Here is a 13,826-nt window from a genome sequence, read left to right as displayed (position 1 = left end):
ATATACTTTTGTAAACCATGTACCCTAGGTGCCGGGAGCCACCTAACCCCAGGGGGAGAGCGATATGTATACGCCTCATATACAAGTGAGTATATCACTCAGTCATATAACCCACTCACCTCCACTCACTCCCACACTCACACCAGCCGGCCGACAATAAGGCGCCTAAGACATCCTGTTACCAATCCGCTGACAAGGCATTCCCTGTCGCGCCAACACTCACCATGCACACGCGATCACACAGTAATAAACACATTATTACGTATACTGACGAACCTCCCCTGGATATATATATTATAGTCTGGCTGTCAGACTAAATTATAAACTAATTATGTAAATTAAAATATAAGATGTGACGAACTAAATCCAGCTCACATAAACAATTCAGTTATACGAGCGTGGCACCTCACTAAGGAACTTCCGACCTTCTTAACGAGATGCACGGGCTCGGAACCAGAGGTTGTTAGTGACGTGCCTTAGTGATAAGACTGTGTAATAGTGTACCAAAATAACTTTATAATGGATAGGACAATAAACAAACAAAAACTTAGAGGCGTTTGTGCAGTGGACCCCTAATTGTGATGATGTGACGAACCCGTCACATTTTGTGTTTACAAGTGACGTTGGATGGAAACGACGTAACAATACCGTTACACCCGTCCCGTTACACTCCCACGCGTGTGCCCCGTCCCGTTACACTCCCACGCGTGTGCCCCGTCTAGGATGTTTTGCATTACGTGTAACGCTCCCTGCAGCGTTTTGTGTCTGCTTATGTGGTTAGTGTCGTCCGCATACGAAAGAGTTAGAGCCTGGTTGCGAGGATAAGCCGGCTCTGGCAGGTCATTCGTATATAGATTGTACAGAGTGGGGGCAAGGACTGACCCTTGCGGTACTCCAGCCTTCGGCACAAAAGGTTGGGACAGACAGCCCCGCCACTTTATTCTAATTGACCTGTCGTCCAGGTAGTTGCAGAGCAACCTTGTGAACGGCAGGGCAAAGTCGAAGTTGTGGTACAATTTGTACTTAAGGCCTTCGTGCCAGACAGTATCGAATGCCTTCTCCACATCTTTACAAACCAAAATGGCCTTACCAGGGCGACCGTCTGGCGGTCTTTGAACCCATAGTGTTCTTACCATCTCGGCGAAACGCCGACCTTTTAAAGGAGGCTGGCGGGAACGTGAGGAGCTTTCCAAGTTCCTGATTGGCTGACCGCTGGCTGGCAAGGACACCCTTGCGAATTACGCTTGCCAACTACAGAAACTTGGAAAGTCTAGCTCCGAAGATTTCTTTGATTAGTGTGTGACGGGTCGTAGGATGCATCACGTCACTACAAGGTTGCCAGATAAGCTAGATCCAATCCAAAGGGCTTCTTTCATCTCTGCATAACAGAAAATAAGGAAAGGATAGGCCCAATTAAAAACGACGAAAATGTCATGATAGAATCGGAGGAAAAAAATAGTGAGGCGTTTTTACAAAGGATTACAAAGGAGGAACACCCTCTGGTCCATAACTAAGTCGAATGCGAAAAAATATAATAATGATAAATAGTAATAATAATAATAATGATAATAATAATAATATAAATAACAATGAATAAAATTAGTAAATTAGTAAAGTTTGTAAACAAGCGGGTAAATAGTAAATAATAAATGGACAGATAAATAATAAAATAATCATAAACAAGCAGACAAATAAACAAAAATAAATGGCAGGCATTACAGCACCTTGTTTAGGTGTTTACCTAAACGAATCTTAAGGCTTCGAACTGAACTACATTGCACTGCCTCTGCAGGAAGTTTATTCCATTCATTAACTACACGGTTGCCGAGGTTGTTCCTACCCACTTCCAAATTGAATCTATTTCCTGACAGCTTGAGACCATTTTTTCTTGTCTGATTCTCTTTCAGTGTGAAAATTCTGTTACTTTTGGTGTTGTCAATTCCCTTTAGAATATTAAAGACTTGTATCAAGTTACCTCTGAGTCTACGTTTTTATTTATTTATTTATTTATTTATTTATTTATTTATTTATTTATTTATTTATTTATTAGGGGAAATAGATTCAAATGAAGGAATGTGTAATATCTTAAACAATTATTTTAGCTCGGTATTCGTAAACGAAACACCTCAAAGTGAATTCCAAACTGAAACCTGTGAAAAGTCTGGGGTAAACTTACTACGGTAAATATAACAAAAGAAAAAATTAAAAGGTGTATAGACAAATTCAAAGTTAATAAAACACCAGGGCCTGACGGTTGGCATCCAAGAATCTTAAAGGAAATGAAAAATGAGATTGTTGTTCCATTAGAAATTATTTTCAAGAAATCCATCATATCCGGAGATGTCCCAAGAGAATGGAAGCTAGCTAACGTTACTCCCATATTCAAAAAAGGTGACAAAAAGAAACCAAATAACTATAGGCCTATAAGTTTGACTTCAATCGTAGGAAAAATAATGGAAACTATCATCAGAGATGCTATCGAACATCATTTAGAAAGTAACCGTTTGATAAATGATAGCCAGCATGGTTTCAGACGGAAACGTTCTTGCGTGACTAACTTACTAGAATTCTACAACACAGTTATCTCGAATTATGACAAAAGATTATATAGATTTAATATATCTAGACTTTGCAAAAGCTTTTGATACCGTCCCACACGAAAGACTACTTACTAAATTAGCTTTGCATGGAATAAGTGGTAGCCTATTAGGTTGGACTAGTAATTGGTTGAATGGTCGAAAACAGAGAGTTGTTTTAAATGGAAATACTTCTGGATGGAAAACTGTTGCAAGTGGAGTTCCTCAGGGTTCCGTTCTTGGGCCACTTCTATTCATAGTATATATAAATGATATAGACCATGGACTAAAATCTACTGTTTCCAAATTTGCTGATGATACAAAACTGTGCGGAGTGGCAAATGATCACTCAAACCAATTAGATATTCAAGAAGATTTAGATCAATTACAGCAATGGTCTGAAAAGTGGCTAATGAAATTTAACACAAGTAAATGCAAGGTAATGCACATAGGTAAAAATAACAGTAAGTACGATTACAAGTTATTTGGAAATTCGTTAACAAAAGTGGATAGTGAAAAAGATCTCGGCGTAATTATCAGTAACGACCTCAAATCATCCAAGCAGTGTATTTCAGCCTCTGAGAAAGCAAATAAGATTCTGGGACTGATTGCGCGATCTTTTGATTTCAAAAGTCCATCACTCATTAACAAGCTATATAAATCGTTAGTTCGTCCACATTTGGAATATGCTGTTTCTGTATGGTCACCGAATCTCATTAAAGACATTGACAGACTGGAAAAAGTACAACGGCGAGCCACAAAACTGATTCCAAATATCAAAAATAAATCATACGAAAATCGACTAAAACACATGAATCTGTTTTCCCTAAAAAAGCGTAGACTCAGAGGTGACTTGATACAGATCTTTAAGATTTTAAAGGGAATTGACAACATCAAAAGTGACAAAATTTTCACATTGAATGAGAATCAGACAAGAAACAATGGTCTCAAACTATCCGGAAATAGATTCAATTTGGAAGTAGATAGAAACAACTTTGCCAACCGTGTAGTAAATGAATGGAATAAACTTCCTGCACAGGTAGTGCAATGTAGTTCAGTTCGAAGCTTTAAGAATCATTTAGATAAATACCTAAGTAAGATGCTGTAATGATTATAATTTATCTTATATTATTTGCTTTTGTTTTGTCATCATTTGTGTGTCTGATTTTCATTTATTATTAGTTATATGTCAATTTATTATTATTTACTATTTACCTGTTTGTTTGTTATTTAACTATACCTATGCATTTATTTATGTATTTTATTTGTTATTTACATTATTATAGTTTTTATTTATTGTTTTATTATTAATATTATTTTTTTTTTCGCATCCGACCTAGATATGGATCAAAAGGTCTCCTGTCGGCATGCTCCGCCTTTGTAATCCTTTGTAATATGTTTTAATCGATTTTCGTATGATTTATTTTTTATATTTGGAATCAGTTTTGTGACTCACCGCCGTACTTTGCCTATATCTGTCAATGTCTTAATGAGATTCGGTGACCATACGGAAACAGCATATTCCAAATGCGGATGAACTAAAAATTTATGTCTTGATGGACTTTCGAAGTCAAAAGATTGCATAATTAGTCCTAGAATCTTATTTGCTTTCTCAAAGGCTGAAATACATTGTTTAGATGATTTGAGATCGTTACTGATAATTACGCAGAGATCTCTTACACTATCTACTTTTGTTAACGAATTTCCAAATAATTTGTAATATCGGTATTTACTAAGGAGAGGTCAGATGAGGTTCCTGACTGCGATCCGACTTTCAGTTGGGATGAAGAAAGTAGACCATCTAACATTAGCATTAGTAAGGTAGAAGTAGTCAAACAGATTGAAAGACTTAAAGCTACAAAATCCCCGGGTCCAGACGAAAAATTTCCGAGAGTGCTTAAAGAGTGTAAATTTGAAATCTGCGACCAGTTAACAGAAATATTTAATAAGTCGGTAGACACTGGTTTTGTGCCTATTGCTTGAGGGCAGGCAGGCGTTCCTGTTTTCAAAAAGAGAGATAAATTGTCTATATGCAACTACAGGTCAATCAGTTTTACATCAGTTATAGGTAAAATGCTTGAATCAATAATATTTGATAGACTCAGAGATCACATTGATAGACAATTTGATTTGTGACTCTGCATGGTTTCTCCAAGGGTAAGTCATGTGTGACTAATCTATCTTTTTACACTAGCGTATATAAGGCGTCATATAACAATGATAGTTACGATGTATTTACCTTGGCTTTAACAAAACGTCCGACAAGGTGCCCCACCAGAGACTACTAAAGAAAATCCTAGCCCATGTCATGGAGGAGAAGTGTTAGAATGGATTAGAGCTTGGATCAGTGACAGAAAACAGCGATGTCACCATAACTGGTGTAAAATCCAACTGGGGGAGTGTTTCTAGTGGAGTTCCCCAGGGCTCGGCTTTGGGTCTCTTATTGTTTACTATCTACATAAACAACTTGGACAATGGGATTAATAGTGATGTTAGTAAGTTTGCGGACGATACTAAAATAGGACGCCTAATTAGGTCAGGAGACGACGCCGATATTTTTTTAGGATGATCTTAACAAATTGTTCTTATGGTCGATGAAATGGCAAGTGGACTTCAATATTTCAAAGTGCAGCGTGTTAAACGTAGGGTTACACAACCTCGAAAACATATATAGTTTAGATAACATGTTTTTAGAGAAAACTGAGTGCGAGAGAGACTTGGAAATTCTAGTGAGTCCTGACCTTAAATTCAGGAAACAGTGCATTGGTGCCAGGAAAAAAGCTAACAGAGCATTAGGTTTCATTGCTAGGACGGTTACGAATAGAAGTGCAGAGGCAATTATCAAACTATCTAGCGTTAGTTAGACCCATCCTTGACTATGCGGTACAGTTTTGGTCTCCGTCTTATAGAATGAACATCTATTCACTAGAATCAGTACAGAGGAGAATGATCAAAATGATACATGGGCTCAGAATTTTACCTTACGAAAAGAGGCTTAGGCACCTTAACTTACACTCTCTGGAAAGACGCAGAGTGCAGGGTGATCTAATAGAGGTATTCAAGTGGATCAAAGGCTTTAACAAGGGTGACACAATGTCATCATATTAAGACAACAAGGCAGGACTCACATTAATGGATTTAAATTGGACAAATTTATATTTAGAAAGGAAATATGCAAGAATTGGTTTGCTAATAGGGTGGTTAACGAGTGGACCAGACTTAGTAATCATGTAGTGAGCGCTGAAACTATCGGTTGTTTTAAGACATTTATGAATGGGGATGGCAGGTGGTAATGGACATGGAACTGACTAGTGTAGGCATTATAGTCTCTTGCAGTCTCCTTCATTCTAATGTTCTTCTTATATTCTTATGGGGTTTTGCAGTTATATGGGATGGGAGGAAAGTTGTTAAGAGCAGTCAAGAGTTTTCACGAAAGTAGTAGAGCCTGTGTTAGAATTAGAAATAGAGAGAGAGAGTGGTTTGAGGTAAAGGTGGGTCTGCGTCAGGGATGCGTTATGTCACCATGGTTGTTCAATGTGAACATGGATAGGGTAGTGCAAGATGTAATTGCAAGGGAAATGTGTAGGAGATTGTACTTGCTGTAAGGAAATTGAGAAAATGGGAGATATGCCAGTTGTTGTTTGCTTACGACACTGCACTTAGAGCAGGATCAGAGGAGGGATTAAGGAAGTTCTTGATGGGATTTGGGAAGGCGTGCAAAAGCAGGGAGTTGAAGGTAAATGTGGATAAAAATATGATGAGATGTACAAGGGGGGGGGAGGATGGCAGCAAATTGGAAGCGAGTATTAAGGGAGAGAGGCTGAAGGAAGTGGGTAACTAGATACTAGGGGGCGAATGCGGCGGGAAGGGGAGTGTAGGTAGAATGTACATTAAAAGAAGCGAGTAAATACCATGGGAGGATTAAAAAATATAATGAGAAATACTCATTTGGGAATGGATGCTATGAGGAGATTGTATGAAGGAGTGATTGTGGAGACGGCATTGTATGGAGCAGAAACATGGAACATAAGAGAGGAAGAGTTAAAATGTGTTTGAGATGAAATGTCTGAGAAATATAGTAGAGGTTACTATGCTGCATAGAGTGAGAAACAAGTAGGGGAGGAGGAGAGCAGAGGTGGAAAAGGAGTTGGGAGATAGTGTTGATGAAAGAGCATTGGGATGGTTTGGACACATGGAAAGAATGAGTGAATAAGAATTAGTAAAATAAGTGTGGAGGGCAAAGGTGGATGGAGTTAACAGGAGGGGGCGACCGAGGATGAGATGGGTGGATGGAGGAAGAGGGGCATTGAGGACGAGGGGAATGTCTATTGAGGAAGGACGGGGGAAGACAGGAGATTGGGGTGAATGGAGAATGGCTGTGTATGGATGGGATGGTTGTGTGTGCATGATATTTTGACGCAGCCCTAAGGGATTTTTCCCAATCTCTTTTTCTGCATGAGAGGATAGAAAGAGCGGGGTGGGGATCGCCGATTAAATGAAGCGACCTTGCTGTGGATGTGTTGTGTTTTTGCTGCATTGCCTGTGGCCCAGGGCAGTGGGCGAGATGCAGGGATGCCACGTCATCCAGGGAGAGCCAAGAAAAGAGGGAGAGAGGGGTGGTGAATGGGAGTGGAGTATGTTGGGATGAAATGGGTGGGAGTGGAATTATGTCTTTTGACTTTGGCTGCCTCCATTGTAAGGAGGAAAAGCCCTTGGTATATGTATCTAAGCCTTTGTAAGGTAAATTTCTGAGCCCATATATCATTTTGGTCATTCTCCTCTGTACTAATTCTAGTGAATTAATATCCTTTCTATAGGATGGAGGAAAAAATGTACCGCATAGTCAAGAGTGGGTCTATCACCAAATAGTTTAATGACTACATCTGCACTTGTTTTGCACTGTTACCTAGATTTGAGATCAGAATTTGCCCATTTTCACTTTGTTTTCTCTAAAATGGCATTATCTAAGCTATACCCGTGTTCAGGGTTGCATAAACCTACGTTTAGCACATTGCACTTTGAGATATTGAAGTTCATTTGGCATTTCACCAACCATGCAGAAAATTGATTGAGATCATCCTGCAGTATCCTGGCATCTTCCTCGGCTGTAAAAACTAGACAGTTCATGAAACAACAGTTAGTCGTTTGCTAATGGTGAGTTAATTTGAGTAAAAACTACTTAGGTTATATATTTTTTATTTATCGAATTTCCAAATGTCAAATTACATTTGTGTCAAACGTTGAAAAGCTGAATGACGAACAAAGAGAAGTTTACAAAGGATTACAAAGGCGGAGCATGCCGACAGGAGACCTTCTGATCCATATCTAGGTCGGATGCCAAAAAAAAAAAAAAAAAAAAAAAAAAAAAAAAAAAAAAAAAAAAAAAAAAAATCATATTAATAAATAAAAACTATAATAATGTAAATAACAAATAAAATACATAAATAAATACATAGGTATAGTTGAATAACAAACAAACAGGTAAATAGTAAATGATAATAAATTGACATATAACTATACGAATATTAGACAATTTGTTGAATTGTCCTTAAGGAAGTCTAGAATAGTGTAAACGAAATCATTACCCAACTTTTCAAATGCACAAGATTTGACGAGAATTTATGTAACGCACATTTTGTGAATCTGCACAGATTATGAATATTCATAAAATGTGCAGCACCAATAATGAATTCATAATTGGACGCACATATAACGAATCCATTTGACATGCACACATTATGAAGATTTGTAAAAAGGTTGCGTTAGGTTCATGTGTGCATGTCTCATGGATTCGTTATCTGTGCATCCAATTATGAATTCATTATTGGTGCTGCACATTTTAACATTCATAACCCATGGAGATTCACAAAATGTGTATGACAGCCCACACCAATGACATACGCTGGCCCTATGATAGATAATGGAGCAAAATATGACTGTCCCAACAATTTCATATTATGGCCTGTGTTTACAAAGGCGGAGTCTGCCGACAGGAGACCTTTTGGTCCATAACTAGGTCGGATGAGAAAAATTTACAATGATAGATAAATAGATAAATATGTTAATAAATAAAATCTATAATATAAATAATATGTTTTTTATTATTACAAGCCCACCGGCTGCGCCGGGGGGCTTGGCCTGCGGCGCTGCGCGCTCTGGGCTACGCCCCCTTTTTAGGATAATAAAATATCAAAATCATATTGCTTTTTATTTCTTGTCAACATCTAGCTGTTCTCGCAAGTCATCTATATAGGCGATTTGTGCTGGTGTTAAATTTCCGTTCAAAACACCCTTTTTATATTTAAAGAAAAAAAATCCTTTAAGTAATAACTTTTTGTTGACTTGCTTTTCTTGCTTCAAAACTTTGGGAATTGTTAAAGCTTTTGCTTTGGCCTCTCTCCGTTCCTTTCTAGCCTCCTTCTTCTTCATTCGTTCTTCTTCTTCTTCTTCGAGTTCTTCTTCTTCTTCTTCTTCTTCTTCGAGTTCTTCTTCTTCTTCTTCAAGTTCTTCTTCTTTGAGTTCTTCTTCTTCTTCTTCTTCTTCTTCTTCTTCTTCTTCGAGTTTTTCTTCTTCTTCTTCGAGTTCTTCTTCTTCTTCGAGTTCTTCTTTTTCGAGTTCTTCTTTTTCGAGTTCTTCTTCTTCGAGTTCTTCTTCTTCGAGTTTTTCGAGTTCTTCATCTTCTTCTTCGAGTTCTTCGAGTTCTACTTCTTCTTCTTCGAGTTCTTCTTCTTCTTCTTCTTCTTCGAGTTCTTCTTCTTCGAGTTCTTCTTCTTTTTCTTCGATTTCTTCGAGTTCTTCTTCTTCACCGCAGTTGGCGGTGTAACCGATTAACCCCCAAACGCCTCTCGCCTCAGGAAAAAGAAATAATTGTAACCGATTTTTTTTATTTGTAATAATATGGATTAACGTCACACACTCCCCCCTATCGGGAGGCTGGGACGGTGCCCCTCACAGATGACTTTGTAGCGTGGAATTTAATGAACCATGCCCCTGGATCAACTTCGCTGGTGGCAGGATTCGAACCTCCCTCACCTCGACCTTCGCCACAAGTAACGACGCCCTGACCCGCTCAGCCAGCGGTAGTTTAACAATAAACAGGTACATAATAAATAATAATAAATTGACATATATCTAATAATAAATGAAAATAAAACAAACAATAATAACAAAGATGAATAACGCTACATGAGACTGTAATTGTCATGACTTACACTTGGCCTACGGCCCCCAGAACCACCAAGGCCAGGGAAGTGGAAGAATAAAGTCATGATTAGGCGCCTATGGTCACAGTACCAATTCAATGATTAGGTTAACGCAAATAATAAGATGATCTAATTTCGTCTTAAGCATAACTCATCCCTGGACATGCCAGTCAGTATTTTCTATTCTCTCTGCCCTATACCCCTGGTTTTCCTCTTCCTGGTCCTGTTCCTCCCGTCAATTTTGGTATGTTCAGTCATTTTCTGATCAGATATCTTTTGACACGGCGTTATATGACTCAAACATATATTGGTGGTCAGATAATGAACGAACTCCACTGTCCAATTTCTCTTCATCACAATAAATTAATTCCTGCGACAATTTTCGATAGAAACCGCGAGTGTGTACGCAATAATCAATTCTAGGGCGTTATTATCTAGATACAATGACTACTATGACGTTCTGCCGATGCGTAATAAATGGCTGCGCATCACGACGACCTTCGGAAATCCGCTCTTATAAACACATATTTTAATAAAAATATGACTATCGTGAGGGTGGAATCGACTGGGATAGTTTACAAAACAATTTCTAATAGGGAATGGGTGGTTTAGAAAAAATATTTTGTCTATTGCATTTTGACCTTTAATTCAATTTATATGTATTCAATTCTCTATGACCGTCATTCAATATTTCTATAATATTGATAAACTTTAACAAGTTGTGAATTAAAACGATTTTACAATAACCAGCCTAGAGAATGCGGAACACAAACAACGAACGGAGCAACTTTAAGACTTCTTCAAGATGATAAAAATGCACCACGACAGTCAGAAGAAATTGCAGCCAAAATCATAAATGAAAATGTTATTTAGTGAGTCGCAGTACTGTACACGAAAGCAATCTGTTTGTGCAAATCTCAAAATTTGTACCAATCTAATTTTATTGCCTATACGTCAAATTGGGGTAGCCTTAACTAACAAATTTACCGTTTACGATGGATGAAGTTCCAGGCCCAGCCCATCTGTATTCAATGCTCCGCAGGGCCGTCAAACTTGTAACGAGGTTAGCACTGAAAATATCCTTTATGCACATATTTCCAACGTTATTAGATTTAATGAATACGTGCGTCTTCAATAGTTTATTTAAAAAAATCCAAATTGGCATTCATAATACTCACTGGGAAATCATTGTAGAGCTGTGGGGCACTCTTCAAAAGCTCAAAAGTCAAATTCCATGTTAAGAAAATATACTGGATTACTAGAGAATTTATTTTCTTCAAATGCATTGTATGCGTTGTGAAACAGCTTCAACGTATTTTTTAAATTATATAATAAGTGAACAAAGTCCAATTAACATTTTTCTCATTGTCTTATCAGTGTGGTACATTCCTATTTGCGCAACTCTGATCTGTCCTGTTGACGTTTAATTAGTTTGTAACAAGCTTCGTGAATGGTTGGAAGTTTACTCAGACGATCTAGGTAGACCCGCTCAACCAATCATAACCCACCTCTTAGTTGACGTAGGTGTGTAGTAGGAGGAGGTGATTGCAGAAGGAAGTTCCTGTTTACTTTTGGAGATGTCAGTGAAATTTTGCATCTCCTTGGATGGAAAGGCAAGTAATGCTTGGTGCTTGAATGATTAATGGTACGTGTTATAGTATGACCTGAAAAGAAAAACAGAAGGTGCGCGACATTTAGTGTTCCTACTCATAGGGAAGGAAGCAACAGGTAGGAATTAGTATTTTGATTCGCACAATAATACAAATATTCCGCTTGTATATACGTTTTCACACATCGCATAATTTTGTAATACACACTCGGGCACAATTATCGTCTGTAGTTGCAGGATTTCAAGTAGGGCACAGAAGGAAAAACAAAATAAAATAGAATGCACCAAGGACCAGGATCAGAACGGTATTGTTTTTATGAAAACAAAACAGTGAAAGCATACTAAAAAAGTTCTACGCATCGTAGAGTTTAGAATTTTATGCCCAATTTTTATTGTAAGGGAATATATACGTGTTTTTATCTGTAGAACAGACTAGCATTGGGCCTTACTTGGTATCCTAATCAGCTGACAGATCCTTGACGTAAGGTTAAAACCAATTTCTTTACCCAATTTCTATCATCATCATCATCAATTGGGGGCATACGCCAAGGGGGCGCGTTGCTTCACTCACGATCTTATGCCAGTCCCCACAGTCTCTGGGCAAGCTCTCTGGTAGACACCCTTACCAGTTCAAACAACTCTCAGCAGGTTTGAACAACTTGTCCTTTCCCTGCCATGAAATCTTTCGACGTCCCCCTCATCTCTTTCATTGAGGGTTGTCTCTTGTGGCGACAGCCCTGTGAATAAGATCAACATTAGGGAAATATGCCAAATGACAATATAGCTGGAGTTGACATCCATGAATTAATGCTAGTAACTGCCCATGACTGCGTCTCATAGTTTACTTAGTGAAGTTCTGAGGTCGATCCTCACAGCCGTAGTGGACTACCTACAGTCTCTGGTTTGATGTGTTCATAGTAATGTCAGTATGCAGTTGAGCTATATTCTCTCCTTCCTTTTTACTTTCTTAGCTATTAGTACCTCTGCAACCACAGTAAACAATCTTTCACCACAATTTCCTTTCCAAGTATGGGGCAGAAAATAGGGGTGAATGGAGAATGGTTGTGAATGGATGATGCTGTGATGCGTGATGGGGAGTGGGTGGGGGATGGGGGGTGAGGGAGAATGTATGAGAAATAAATTGAGGCAGTCCGAAGGGATTTCTCTCTGTCTTCTCCTTTTCTGCATGAGAGGATGGAGAGGGGAGGGGGTCACCGATTAATGAAGTGGCCTTGCTGTGGATGTGCTGTATCTTGCGACATTGCTTCAGACCCAGGGCAGTGGACAAGATGCAGAGATGGCCTGTCATCCAGGAGGTGCTGAGATAAGAGGGAGGGAAGAGGGTAGAGGGGAGTGGAGTATGTAAGGGATGGAATGAGTGGGAGTGGTTTCTATGCTTGTGTCTTTTGGCTACCTCCCGTGTAAGGGGGGAAAAAGCCTTTGGTATATGTATGTATAATTTAGAAAAACACACATTGTTCATAGGTCATTTGTTGCCTTCATGAGATTAGCCAAACCACTTCCAGGGATGTATCCTCTGGGGGGGCGGGACAGGCAGGGAAACTGGCCCTTCCCCCTCCCCTTCCCCCTCCCCTTCCCCCTCCCCTTCCCCCTCCCCTTCCCCCTCCCCTTCCCCCTCCCCCTCCCCCTCCCCCTCCCCTCCCCTCCCTTTCCCTCTCCCCCTCCCCCTCCCCCTCCTCCTCCTCCTCTTGAATTAAAAAAAAGAATTAACTTTCACATTTCCTGGTAACTACCTCACCAAATTAGTGGGGTAGTTACCAGAAAATGTGAAAGTTAAAAAAATTGAAAAAAATTCCGGGGTGGGGGGGCAATTGTCCTGGCTTAGAGAAGCTGTTTGGGTATAAAGTTACTTTACTACCTAAACTTTATCTTTTTATGTTGTGTCATTTTGTAAATGGAACAATGAACATCACCTGCATATATATGGGAGAATTTCTTCAAAGTCTTCCATATTTAGGTCCCTCATAAGATCATGATCCATATCACAAGAAATGAAGCCCAGTGTGTGTCCTGTATTTGATATCTCTCCATTTGCCCTCTCCCCATTTTTCTCTCTCCATTTGCCCCCTCCCTTTTCCCTCCTCCCCTTCCCTTCTTCCCCTTTCCTTCCTCTTCCCCTTTCCTTCCTCTTCCCCTTTCCCTTGTTCCCAGTCAACACTTTTCCTCTTCCTGTTCCCATTTTCCACCTCCCCTTCAACCCTCGCCCTTTTCCCTTCCACTTCCTTGAGTGATTGAACTAATGTAGTTTTATCTATTTTTTCATTCATACAATAATCTGTTTGTTTATTTTTTGCAGACTGCTTGAGTGTATGGCTCAGCCAAGAAGGCAGAAGGCAGCTAGGCCACCATGGAGAAAGATGAAGCCCGAGATATATTTGTAGAGGTGTTGCATGACTACCGATACGAAAAAGATGGCAG

General features: G+C 39.2%; 1 protein-coding gene across 5 annotated transcripts in view; it reads left to right on the top strand.

Annotated features, from left to right (window-relative positions):
* The first annotated feature begins 11,237 nt into the window (after positions 1 to 11,237).
* The window catches only part of LOC143022420 (uncharacterized), a 49,551-nt gene continuing 46,962 nt past the window's right edge, over positions 11,238 to 13,826 (top strand). For 4 of the 5 annotated variants that reach the window (XM_076180610.1, XM_076180609.1, XM_076180608.1 and 1 more), the window contains exons 1-2: positions 11,238 to 11,391; positions 13,705 to 13,826. The exon at positions 13,705 to 13,826 is cut by the window's right edge and continues 67 nt beyond it. In XM_076180610.1, the coding sequence (XP_076036725.1) occupies positions 13,756 to 13,826 (71 nt within the window). In that variant the 5' untranslated portion in view covers positions 11,238 to 11,391; positions 13,705 to 13,755. Of the gene's footprint in view, positions 11,507 to 13,704 lie in introns of all 5 variants that reach the window. The other variant, XM_076180607.1, reaches the window with a different exon arrangement.

The sequence above is a fragment of the Oratosquilla oratoria genome, chromosome 44, assembly GCF_046742065.1.
Source record: "Oratosquilla oratoria isolate Oo_2021 chromosome 44, ASM4674206v1, whole genome shotgun sequence".
NCBI lineage: Eukaryota > Metazoa > Arthropoda > Malacostraca > Stomatopoda > Squillidae > Oratosquilla > Oratosquilla oratoria.
This window is presented reverse-complemented; position numbering and strand designations above follow the sequence as displayed.